Below are 13,169 nucleotides of genomic sequence, written 5' to 3' on the forward strand. Positions count from 1 at the left end.
TATTTCCCTACTAACAATGATAGATATTTGTTTCTTTGTTGCCAGCTGCTTCTGTTCTGTAGTCATGTTCTGAAAAGAACAGTTGAACCCAGGCAAGCAAAAGCTCAATACTTTACAAAAAGAATTTAATTTATATTAAAATATGGCTACACAAGAAAGAAGATCTTGACTAGCTTCCTGCTGTATCCATATTTCCATTTTGTCTAATTTATACAGTCCTCGGAGTGGTCCTTTAAAAACATAAATAAAACAAGTGTTGGTGAGGATATGGAGAAAAAGGAACCCTCTTGCACTGTTGGTGGGAATGTCAACAGTGTAGCCACCGTGGAAAACAGTATGGAGTTTCCTCAGAAAATTAAAAATAGAACAACCATGTGATCCAATAATTTCATTATGAGTATTTACCCAAAGATAACAAAAACACTAATTCAAAAAGATACCTGCACCCCTGTGTTTATTGCAGCATTAGATACAATAGCCAAATTATGGGAGCAACCTAAGTATTCATCAACAGAGAAGTGGATAAAGGGTGCGTGCGTGTATGTGTGTGTGTGTGTGTGTGTGTGTGTGTGTGTGTGTGTGAATATTATGCAGCCATGAAAAGGATGAGATCTGCCATTTGAGACCATATGGATAGACTTAGAGAGTATTATCTAAGTGAAATAAATAAGACTCGGAAAGACAAATACCATGATTCTACTCATAAGTGGAATCTCAAAAAAGTGAATAAACAACAAAAAAATGAAAAAAAAATACAGATTCAGACCTATAAATTCAGAAGACAAACTGATGGTTGCCAGAGGGGAGAAGGATGGGGGTGTGAGCCAAATCAATGAAAGGAAGTGGGAGATAAGGTCTTCCAGTTATGGGATGAATAAGTCACAGGAATATAAGGCACAATACATTCAGTGATCTTGTGATAGCAATGTATGGGGATAGACAGTTGCTACACTTATGGCAAACATAGCATAATGTATAAACCTGTCAAATCTGTAAGTTGTACAGTTGAAACTAATGTTACACTGGACATCAACTGTACTCAAATTTTTAAAAAAAGAAAAACATAAATAAGATCATGTCATTTCCTTATAAACCCTTCAACAAGAGTTTCTTATCGCACTTAAAATAAAGCCTCATTGTGGCCTGCAAGTTCTCCATGAGACAGCTTCAGTCTCTCCCAACCTCTTGCTCTCACTCGCTCCTCCTCACAAGTGATCCTTTGCTACTCCTTGAACAAATCAAGCAAGCTCTGGCCTCAGGGCCTTTGCACTTACTCCTCCCTCTTCTCAGAAACTCTTCCCAGATGTTCACAGGATTTGCTCCATGACTCCATTCTGGTCTCCGCTCAAGTATCAACTCCTAAGAAAGACCTTCCCTGACCACCTTTAAAATAAAAATCTCAACCCTTGTATCCATCTATCCCAAATCCATATTTTGTTTTTTATTCATAGTACCTACCATTTGCCTGATGGTATATACTCACCCATTAATTTTTAATTATCTTTCATTCCACATAGGAATTCAAGCTCCCCAAGGGCCAAGGCTTTGTCTGATGCTCTGCTGTTTCCCTGACACTTACAACAGAGCCTGGCAGTGCTGTGGCCAGTTATTATTGATTACTGTTAACTTTCTTTAACATTTTTCTTCATTTGTTTTCACGTGCAGTATGCTGCAGAATAATCACCTAAGACAGGTACCGGCGGGAGCACTGCAGAATTTGCGAAGCCTTCAGTCCCTGTAAGTACAGTTAAAATTGCAAAATGTTCTCAGGACCAATGTGGGAAGGAGCAATGAAATGTCCAAATGACCATTTTCATCAACTCCTTGGTTGGGGACCCTAGCTAAATAAGTTGTGAGTGAATGAGACTTTTCATTATGGCAACAACCCTTTGAATCTTCATGAAACAATACGGGGTGGGGGGGACCAGTGCTGGAGTTCAGATTTTCAGATCAGACACTCAATCATAGCACCTGCAGTGAAAAGCCTCTTATATATGCTGGTATCACAGGACAGAATCTTGCGGATCCAGGATCTTGTCCTGCATTCTCCTGTAGTATTTTGTTCCTGAGTTCAAATCAGAAATAATGGCTTTCTCCTCTTGTCTAGAAAAATCTAGATAAGATTGGCATCTTCAATTTATTCCATTTCTAGATGATCTGAGCTGACTTGTAATGAAACTTTTGCTGAGTCAAGGGAAGGAAAAATAAGATGAAAACAGAGAGAGAAGCAAGCCATACGAGACTCTTAAATACAGAGAACAAACTGAGGGTTGCTGGAGGGGAGGAGGGGCTAAATGGGTGATGAGCCTTAAGGAGGGCAGCTGTTAGGATGAGCACTGGGTGTTATATGTAAGCAATGAATCACTGGGTTCTACTCCTGAAACTAAGACTACACTGTATGTTAACTAACTTGAATTTAAATGAATTTTTAAAATGACTTAATCTTTAAGGTTCTGTATATACATCAGGGGTCCTCAAATCAGTGAGCTAAGATCTTATGGTATATCTTAAAGTCTCACTGCACAGCTTCCCCATCACCACACCCAAACATACAAACATACTCACAAACAATCCCACTGACACACAGACACATACAGACACATGAACATACACAGCACTGGGGTTATTGTTCCTTATTCTGAGTATACAAGTTTTCTATCAGGAGTTTCCACTCTTCATTGACTTAGAATCTCTGAATAAGTAAAAATTAGTTATTTCCCACAAAAAGAACTTTCATACCAGCTGGATGTTTTAGAGCTTGTGTTGTAAGCAAGTGTTTACAGTGACTGTTTGGCAAGACTGCCGTGAGTAGGTGGTCAGTAAATCTTCATCTCCTGAGAATGTGTAAGTGCTCGCAATATATCGCATGATTTCCAATATATGCATGTGTCATATGTGCTTCTATCTTACTTACACTGAAAGTCCTCATCTGTCAAACAAAATACTGGTTTCTGGTCTGGAATGATGAGGGAGATGCATTTAAAAAGCACGTAAATATTGCAGACTCTAGTTGAAAAGTATCTTAAAGAATCCATCGGTTAATAGTTACATAGCATTTGCTTAATGCCTTTTACTGAGGTGATACAAGAGGAGGAGAAACATGAGATTGAAGATGATACTTTCCTCCTTTGATCTTTTTTTGTTGTGGTTGTTCTTTTAATGAAAGCAAATCTGTGCTTGAGACCATTTTAAGCTTTGTAGTCCAGTCAAACAAAGTGACTTCCTAGGTTTTCACGAGCCTATAGATAAACAAGCCCACAAGGGCCCCTTTGTGGCATGGCGATAGGTCTGTTGCATTTTCAGGGGCTCCTTAATGACATCACAGTATCACTCCTCCTTTGTTGCACGAGCATTTTCCTGAAGGAAAGAAGCAGTCAGAAGGCAAAACACTCTCAAGTTGGGTTGTCTGCGTCAGGGCACGGGGTCTAGTGGCCGCATTGAAAAACGAGATAATAGCAGTAGCCAATAGGAACTTTAAACAGCTGTGAGGCAGGCAGAAGATAGAAGGATAAGAGTCGGTAACCAAAAGCCCCTATCAGCTGAAAGAAGATCACAAACAGAACACCCAGCAAAGTGAACTCTTTGAGAAAGAGAAAACCATGAATCTTTTGTTCACTTGAACTGGGCGGTGCCTCCCTGATAAAGGTGTTCAGATTTGGTTTCTTACCGTCTGGAGATTCACTGTTCACCAGGTGTCTCTTGCCTTATGGTTTCTGATTCACAAACACAATTGTGTTTGAAACCTTATAAGTATGTGTTCCCTGTGAAAAAGCCAAGGGTTAACTTTCTAGTATGATGTTTATCGCATCCAGATAGATACTCGGCCCCCGGTGCATGCTGAATTTTATCGGCTGACTGTGTAATGTTTGTCCAGCGGTCCCTTTGCCCGGAGCGCAGACAGGCCCATGTGAGGCGCTGAATGTTGGCACTGTGTGCTACCGCGCCACATTTTCTCATGGTTTTTTGTGCTGCTTTGATACAAGAGTTAAGATTGGACAAAAAGTGTTATAAACATAGACTCTAACCACCAACCGCACAGACACTGTATTGTACCAGCTGAAGGAGCCCCTATGGGGTGTGTGGGTTTGGGCCACAGTGAACCCTTGTAAAGTTTTGCCGTCGTCCCAGACTGGAGATGTTTAATGGTACTTCTCCCGCTTCCTTCATGCGGTTCCAAAAATGAAACCATCAGGTTTTGTTTTGTTTTTTAAATGTTTATTTATTTTTGAGAGAGTGCGTGCGCGCCAGTGGGGGAGGGGCAGAAAGAAAGGGGGACAGAGGATCCGAAGCAGGCTCGGTGCTCGCAGCAGAAAGCCTGACACGGGGCTCAAACCCACAAACTCTGAGATCGTGACCTGAGCCAAAGTCAGAAGTTTAACTGAGCCACCCAGGTGCCCCAAAAGCATCAGTTTTGAGACTAGTGATCATTACATGATTGCATTACATGAATGCATTACATGAATGCAAACATGCATTCCTCTTCCGGTCTCCATTCATTGTCCATGCTTTCAGGCCACTTCTGTATCAGTACAAGTAACAAAGAGGATGAGACCTGCCTCATCGTCCATGCTGCCCACACCTGGGAGGCTTCCACTCCGTCGCCCGGCTTTTCTTGCACTACAGTCAACTTGTAGACTATCACTCGGCCCTTTTTCTAATGTTTCCTCTTTTTTTCTGTCCCTGGAATTCACTGTTTCTCTTCACTTTGTTATTTTCCTTGTCTTACACATTCGCTCTCTAAGCTGCACTCCAACCTCCACAGGAGCTGTGAGTGCATCACCGCCCTACATGCCTGGCCTTGTAATCTCCAAAGGGGATTTCTCAACCCTGGCTGCAAAGAAGAATCATCTGGACAGGCCCAAAGCCCAAGGCTGCACTCTCTTGAGTGTTTTCTAACTGGTTCCATTATACCGTTAAGTGCTTCTTAACCGAACGTTGGGAAAACTCGTGTCAGGCAGCACTTCTTCAGATGTTCTGCAAATATTCCCCTGAGCTATTTTCAAACCTGAAATAATCACATAATCCATACTTTGCATTCCAGTGTGAACTAAAAAGGTACTCGGAATATGAAATGAAAGTCTGGGATTGCATTGTTTGTGTTTAATTGAAACAGCTCATACATACCTGCCTATTAAGTCTACTGACGATCTGGGGCAGATAAAGACAGGAGGCCACATGCTGTGTGGATAGCACACCCTACTATCCGAATGTGTTTGTCACGGCACCAACACCTCCCAGATATACAGGACAGGATGTTGGGCCTCATCTCTGACTTACTTAATCAAAAACTTCATTTCAACAAAATCCTCCGGGGATTTGTATGGCCAACACATTTGAGAAATTTAATGTTTTATTGTGCTATGACACAGACAAGTGGTCTACCAACCAAGTGGCTGATAAGTACTGAAATAGATCCAGTATACTTTGCCCCACCATATAGACTTGGCTTCATTGAATATAGTTTAAGAAACTTGATACATTAAAATTGGTCACATTGCTGTGAGGAAGCAACAAATTGTACTCACGTTTCAAGAGATGTAATTTTCATTTATTTTACATAAACCAAAGATATTTGGCCTTGTTCATAATGAAAACACATAGGTACGTTTGTGTTCTTTTAACTCTCTCCTGATGTTTACAAATTGCTTGTCTAAAGAATAAGAGGTCAAGCCCATGTGCCAGAGCCCAATAGCCCAGAGCCTGCCCCTGTACAATATGTACGTTTGCTTCTGACATGGTAATGACTGCCCAGACACCAGTTGGATTTTTTGTAATGTAATCAAATATAACTTAATTTCCTTTCTGTTTTTTTGGAAGGGAATAGGAAATGTAATCACAATTCACAATGAGTTGTATTTCACCAAGAAACTTTTGGCATTATAGACATTTGAGGACTAGGTTCAGATTACAATGATTTGATGGAAACTCAAAACTTAACCCTCCCCTGACCTCATACCTGTGTATCTGTAGCTAAGAAATCGATCTATGGGGGAAAAAAAAATCGTTACTTCATTTGTTGATAGTCATCAATGACATTCAGTCATCTCACTGTCATTAGTGAAGTTCAAGGTGATCAAAGAGAATGACATATTCATCTTTGTCCAGTTAACCAGAGTATTATTTAATACATGTTGGTTTTCATTTCAAGTTCCCACTAGAGAAACAAATTGGGTTGGAACATAGAAAATAAAAGAATCAGACATATCTTTGGTATTGTCTCTAGTCTCCAATTAGAACACCAATTGGTGTTCATCTTCGGGGTGTAAGACATTGTTTTAAAACCTAAAAAGAACATGTAATTCTTGCCTGGAACGTGATCAGCCTGTGCATCTTGTGATAGCAGCTTCAGGGCTACCGACTCCTCTGCCCCTGAGCCCTGTGAAATGTTAATAATGTCACCCAGACTCTTCGTGGTAAGGTTTTGCTGATAATAGTCCTCAAAGAGAGTAAGAGAAAGAGATGAGGAGGAGAGGCAGGGCTCATAGTGCTGGGCAGAAAATAAGGCAAGCCTAGAACCAGCCCCAGTTTTCTCCCATGAACATCCAGGAGCCTATTCAGTTTCAGACCTTGGGTAAAGAATGGGAAGGAAGTAACAAAAGACAAGGAGGTGTAAGCAGACAAAAAAAAGTAGAGTGAGCTAACCAAGAGAATAAGATTAAAAGATCAAAGAGGTTAAACACACACACACACACACACACACACACACACAATGGTTTTAGTATTAGTGACGTTATTCTTCCCACTAAAATAGTCTCCAGAAAGAGAAATTACAAGCTTACACAATAAAAATGCATGTTCAATAAATAAAATTTTGGTTTAGTTTGTTTTTTTTCACCAAAGTGCCAGCATAGCAGGTACGTCTTGGGATGGAGGTGGACTTCGGTGTTCCAGAGGCCAAGAGTTTTGTCTAGTGCACCATTAGGAGGTCATTTCATAGAACCACGTGCAAACCAGCACCCAATGCATTGTTATGAGAAGTTTTCCCTGTCTCCCTCCCCCGTTAAACAGCAGGAGAAAACTATTTTCAAAGGTAAAGCCCTTTCTACACAGTGTCTATAGCATGAGAGAACTCAAATTGGAGCGCAGTCCTCAGAATTATGTATGGAAAAAAAATGTGAATACGTAATGCAAGACCCCATGTACAAACCATTCTTACATCAGGCTATCTGCCAGTGCTCTGATTAAAATCGTACATGTGACAGTCACATCAGATAGGTAAATAACTAAAAGAGAACATAGATGTTATAAATGAGAAGTAGAATACCACTTTTCTCAGTCTTGTGATGTGAAATGAAGGTTACCTTTGGAAGTGGGTTAAACTCTTCGGAGAAGCTAAAGGGATGGCACCAATGGAAGGTACACTGTTTGTAAAAAGGCACATAAAGAGGGGTGCCTGGGTGGCTCAGTCGGTTAAGCATCCGACTCTTGATTTCGGCTCAGGTCATGATCTCACGGTTCGTGAGTTCGAGGCCTGAGTCAGACTCTGTGCTGACAGTGTGGAGCCTGCTTGGGATTCTCTCTCTCATCCTCTCTCTTTGCCCTTCTCCCTCTCAAAATAAATAAATAAACTTAAAAAAAAAAAAAAGAAGAAGCAATAAAACATGGGAACACTGCCAGGACAAAATCAGAAACACCCAGGGTGTTTAAACCCACATGATTATCAAAGCAGCAGCAGCTGTTTATGAAGCACCTTCTTCATTCCACTCATCCTCAGACAAGGAGGAGTCACATGAGGTAGGAGCTGAAATTACCCCTTCCTTAGTGATGATGAAGCAGAAAGCTCAAAGATGTTAAATGACCTTCTCAAGGTCATATGGCTTGTAATGGAGTCAGTCTAGAAGTGAGTCTGGGATATGAACTCTGGTCTTCCTAGCACCAAAATCTGCCCATTTTACCACCACGCTCTCTCCCCTCCCTCCAAAATCTACTTCAGAGAATGGGCACACAGCAGGATGCACTAATGTGAGGGAAAGGAGCTTGACAGAATCACATCTTACTTCCAGACCTATGTTGTGAAGGTTTACAAAAAGAAAGAAATGAACAAAAAGAAGAAATTTCTGGAGGACAGAAATAAATAAGTTGAAGAAGAGAAGAGAACAATATTATTAATGTGTGGGCCAGTCTGCTTTTTTTAGTGTTTCCCTATGCTTTTGGTTGTCTGTTCCCTCATTACCTGTGAGGTAGAATTTGCCTCCACTTTCCTGATAAGGAAACTATAGGTGAGAAAAGAGTATCTTGTCCCTATTGCAAAGGTGAAAGTTGATCAGACAATGACAGGAAGGAAGAACATTCCAGACAGAGGGAACTACTTGTGCACTGCCTTGTAGTGGAGGTGGCTGGAGGCGAAGCTAGTACATCAAGAAGCAGAAACAAGCTCCTTGTGGCTGAAGCAGGAAGAGTCCTGTGTCACTAAGCTCTTCTTGTGCAAGAAATACAAGAAGAGCTTAGTGGGACAGGTGGGGTCAGACACCTTGAAAGCCATTTGGGACATGCCAAGGATTTTAGCCTTTATTGTGAAGTCAATGGGAATCCACTGGAGGATAAAAGGCAGGGAAGGGCATGATTTGATCTGTGTTACTGAAATAGTCTAGGAGAGAAAGCAGAACTTTGTCAGGATGGGGGCAGTGGAGATGGTGAAGGGAAAATGGATTTGAGAACTATTTAGATGAAATTACCGGTGTTTGGTAAGGAATTGGCGATGAAGAACGATGGAGTAAGAGATGTCAGGATGATTCCAAAATTTCTGGTTTATAACCACGTGCTTAAGGAAGCCCATCACTGAGAACAAGAAACACCGGCAAAAAGCTATGTTTGGGGACAATGTAGGTGAACGATAATGAGTTTGGTCTTGAATGTGTGTGTTTGTGGAGGAACAACTGAGTAGAAATGTCACAAAGACAGCCTGAAATCCAGATCTGGAACTCAAAAAAGAGTGAAATTTAGGGGCGCCTGGGTGGCGCAGTCGGTTAAGCGTCCGACTTCAGCCAGGTCACGATCTCGCGGTCCGTGAGTTCGAGCCCCGCGTTGGGCTCTGGGCTGATGGCTCAGAGCCTGGAGCCTGTTTCCGATTCTGTGTCTTCCTCTCTCTCTGCCCCTCCCCCGTTCATGCTCTGTCTCTCTCTGTCCCAAAAATAAATAAACGTTGAAAAAAAAAAAAAAAGAGTGAAATTTAGGTTAGACCCTCCTACCATGCATTTGCCTTCACCTAACACCTCCTTGTAACGATTTGGTTGTCTGACTACACTTTAGGAAACATGCTGCATAAAGGTTGGATCAACACGCTTAGAAAACAGGCTCATGTCTGCCTGGTTTACTTACTGTTAGATCTCAAGCACCAGGAAGAGTACCTGCAAAAATGCACACTCCAGAAATATTTATTGAACTGAACTAAAGCCTCAAATCCTAAGTGATGTCCTAAACATCTGCTTGGGATCAGCTCATCTCTCCCAGTTTGTCTGTAGCCCACATTCCCTGATATCTCTGGCTCCAAACTCTTATCTCTGTGCCTGGCTTTTTCTACCTGCCCTTCCTAAACTGAGAGTTGGACCCCAGTGGTTCCTTCAGGGATTTTGGAGTTGATCTGTCTACAAGATTTAGCTTTCTATTGTCTTAGCTGAGGACTCTCCACTTAAAGAATTCCAGGCCTCAAGGCAAACTAGTGGTTGCCAGAGGGCAGGTGGGAGTGGGGTGGGAGAGGATAAGCAAAGTAGGTGAAGGAGACGAAGAGGGGCAAACTTGCAGTTATAAAATAAATAAGTCACAGAGATGAAAAGTATAGTATAGGGAATGCAATCAGTAATGTCATAATGACAGTAGTATGGTGACAGTTGGTGACTACCCTTACCGTGGTGAGCACTGAGCGACACCTAATAACACTGTCTGTCAACTATACTTTAATAATGTTTTTTTTTAAGGGCCCCTGGGTGGCTCAGTCGGTTAAGCAGCCAACTTTCTCAGGTCATGATCTCACAGTCTGGGAGTTTGAGCCCCGCATCGGGCTCTGTGCTGACAGCTCAGAGCCTGGAGCCTGTTTCAGATTCTGTGTCTCCCTCTCTCTGACCCTCCCCTGTTCATGCTCTGTCTCTCTCTGTCTCAAAAACAAATAAACGTTAAAAAAAAATTTTAATAATTTTTTTTAAAGTGTAGGGTTTGGGGAAGAACCATAATGCTAAGTCTTGGAGGGTTGATGAGGTTCGGATAGGCAGGAAGTAGGGGATGCTTATGAATACAAGGCTCAGAAGTACTGTGGGAGGGAGCTAAATAGGGACAAGTTGACTAGGACAGAGAAATAGGAGAATAGCGTGGCCAGTGAAGGCGGATGGTGAACTTTGAATATCAGATGGGAAGTTTGGGTTTGAAGGGACAGTAATGTGGCAGAACCATGGATTCCTAACAGGGGAATGACATAGAGCATGGTTTGAGGGAGATTAATCTGGCAGCAGCCTACAGGATTAATTGAAGAGATAAGAGATCAAAGGCAAAAGGCCCAGCTCAGAGACTGTTGCAGTAATGCAGGTGTTAAGAGATAAGAGACTTAACTAGACAGTGGAAGTGGAGAGTTTTGGAGATAAAGATAAATGGAGAGGACTTGGTGAATGATTGGCTGGAAGGCAATGGAAGATTCAAAAAGGACCCCCAGATTTCAAACCCTGATGGTACCCAAGAGACTAATGGGGCCCTTGACCCCCCAACCCCAAAAAAAGTCTTTGTTTTCTATGGAGGAAAATGAAACTGGAGAAGTTAATGCTTGTGTTACTCGTCTCCTCGTTACAAAATTCACAGCAGCAATGACCTCTGAGAAAGGGAGCAGCATACTGTAAATTGACTCTAAGATATTTCTCACTGGAGTCATGCACTCTCCAATAATGCCAGAAAGACAGGTTTGGTTCTGTTAGGCACTTCATCTAGCTGTTAGTCAAGCCAACCGACTAGTCTCTAAATTATTGCTCTTCAGTGAGCCTGTAGGTTTTATCTCTCCCCAAGCTGCAGAGATGAAAAAACTTTTTTACCTTTTCAGAAGTAAGTTTAAAGAGATCATTTTTCTTCCTGGTTTGCACTAAGTTTACCAATGAATAAGATGGAGAACAGAAAGGTAGAAGCAGAAATTCCCATTATATAAATTCATACGCTTAATGTCTTCCTAGGATATAAATAAGAAATTTCATTAAAAGGTAGAATCCCACATTGTGGTTACTCCATCAATATTAAATAACAATAAATAACAATAAAAATGACTCATTTATTATGAAGAACTCATATAAATCAGCATTACTTCAGTCCATAAGAGTTCATATAGATAAAATTGTATCCCAATAGTATTATTATAATGATCTGACAAATTCAATTCCAGTGATCCACTGGTTTTGGTGCAATAAAATTTCCAGGCAGTAAATTTCACTGTAATAAATATTTTAGAGACCTTGTCAAATTGTATTCTATATAAGCTTGGAAATCCATAATTTTCATTTCTTAGCAAAGTAAGATAATAATGGGAAATGCTTTCATTTCTTAAAATGCTATAAATGAACTAAATGATTGTGCTCTTTTGACTATTCATGAATTATTCAAAATGGCCTCACAAATGTACAAATGTATGTACAAGTGAGTTTGTCATTTTTTTTAACTTACAAAGAAAAAAATGCTCATCCAAATATAAAATAGAAATGTCAGTGATGAAAATGCTATGCTTCGACTTCTTTTTAATATATTTTTTAAATTTTTTATTTATTTTTATATTTTTTAATTTTTTTTAATCTATTTTTTTTAATTTACACCCAAGTTAGCATATAGTGCAGCAATGATTTCAGGAGTAGATTCCTTAATGCCCTTTACCCATTTAGCCCATCCCCCCTCCCACACCTCCTCCAGTAACCCTCTGTGTGTTCTCCATATTTAAGTCTCTTAAGTTGTCCCCCTCCTTAAGTTGTCCCCTCCCTGTTTTTATATTATTTTTGCTTCCCTTCCTTTATGTTCATCTGTTTTGTCTCTTAGAGTCCTCATATGAGTGAAGTCATATATTTGTCTTTCTCTGACTAATTTCACTTAGCATAATACCCTCTAGTTCCATCCATGTTGTTGCAAATGGCAAGATTTCATTCTTTTTGATTGCCGAGTAATACTCCATTGTATATATATACCACATCTTCTTTATCCATTCATCTGTCAGTGGACATTTGGGCTCTTTCCATACTTTGGCTATTGTTGATAGTGCTGCTATAAATATTGGGGTGCATGTGCCCATTCGAAACAGCACACCTGTATCCTGTAGATAAATACCTAGTAGTGCAATTGCTGGGTCATAGGGTAGTTCTATTTTTAGTTTCTTGAGGAACCTCCATACTGTTTTCCAGAGTGGCTGCACCAGTTTGCATTCCCACCAGCAGTGCCAAAGAGATCCTCTTTCTCCATATCCTCGTCAACATCTGTTGTTGCCTGAGTTGTTAATGTTAGCCATTCTGACTGGTGAGGTGGTATCTCATTGTGGCTTTGATTTGTATTTCCCTGATGATGAGTGATGTTGCGCATTTTTTCATGTGTCGGTTGGCCATCTGGATGTCTTCTTTGGAGATATGTCTATTCATGTCTTTTGCCCATTTCTTCACTGGATTATTGGTTTTTTGGGTGTTGAGTTTGATAAGTTCTTTATAGATTTTGGATACTAACTAACCCTTTATCTCATATGTCATTTGCAAATATCTTCTCCCATTCCGTCGGTTGCCTTTTAGTTTTGCTGATTGTTTCCTTCACTGTGCAGAAGCTTTTTATTTTGATGAGGTCCCAATAGTTCATTTCTGCTTTTGTTTCCCTTGCCTCCGAAGATGTGTTGAGTAGGAAGTTGCTGCGGCCTAGGTCAAAGAGGGTTTTCCCTGCCTTCTCTTAGAGGATTTTGATGGCTTCCTGTCTTACATTTAGGTCTTTCATCTATTTTGAGTTTATTTTTGCATACGGTGTCAGAATGTGGTCCAGGTTCATTTTTCTGCATGTCGCTGTCCAGTTTTCCCAGCACCACTTGCTGAAGAGACAGTTTTCATTCCATTGAATATTCTTTCCTGCTTTGTCAAAGATTAGTTGGCCATACTTTTGTGGGTCCATTTTTGGGTTCTCTATTCTGTTCCATTGATCTGAGTGTCTGTTCTTGTGCCAGAAAATGCTATGCTTCGTAATTCTGT

General features: G+C 40.7%; 1 protein-coding gene across 3 annotated transcripts in view; it reads left to right on the top strand.

The window, feature by feature from the left end:
- Positions 1-13,169, top strand: part of LGR5 (leucine rich repeat containing G protein-coupled receptor 5) — a 138,062-nt gene that overhangs the window by 90,768 nt on the left and 34,125 nt on the right. For all 3 annotated transcript variants that reach the window (XM_045462700.1, XM_045462699.1, XM_045462702.1), the window contains one exon: positions 1,666-1,737. In XM_045462700.1, coding sequence (XP_045318656.1) covers positions 1,666-1,737 — 72 coding nt within the window. The remainder of the gene's footprint in view (positions 1-1,665; positions 1,738-13,169) is intronic.

Source organism: Leopardus geoffroyi, chromosome B4 (assembly GCF_018350155.1).
Source record: "Leopardus geoffroyi isolate Oge1 chromosome B4, O.geoffroyi_Oge1_pat1.0, whole genome shotgun sequence".
In the NCBI taxonomy this organism is placed as follows: Eukaryota; Metazoa; Chordata; class Mammalia; order Carnivora; family Felidae; genus Leopardus; species Leopardus geoffroyi.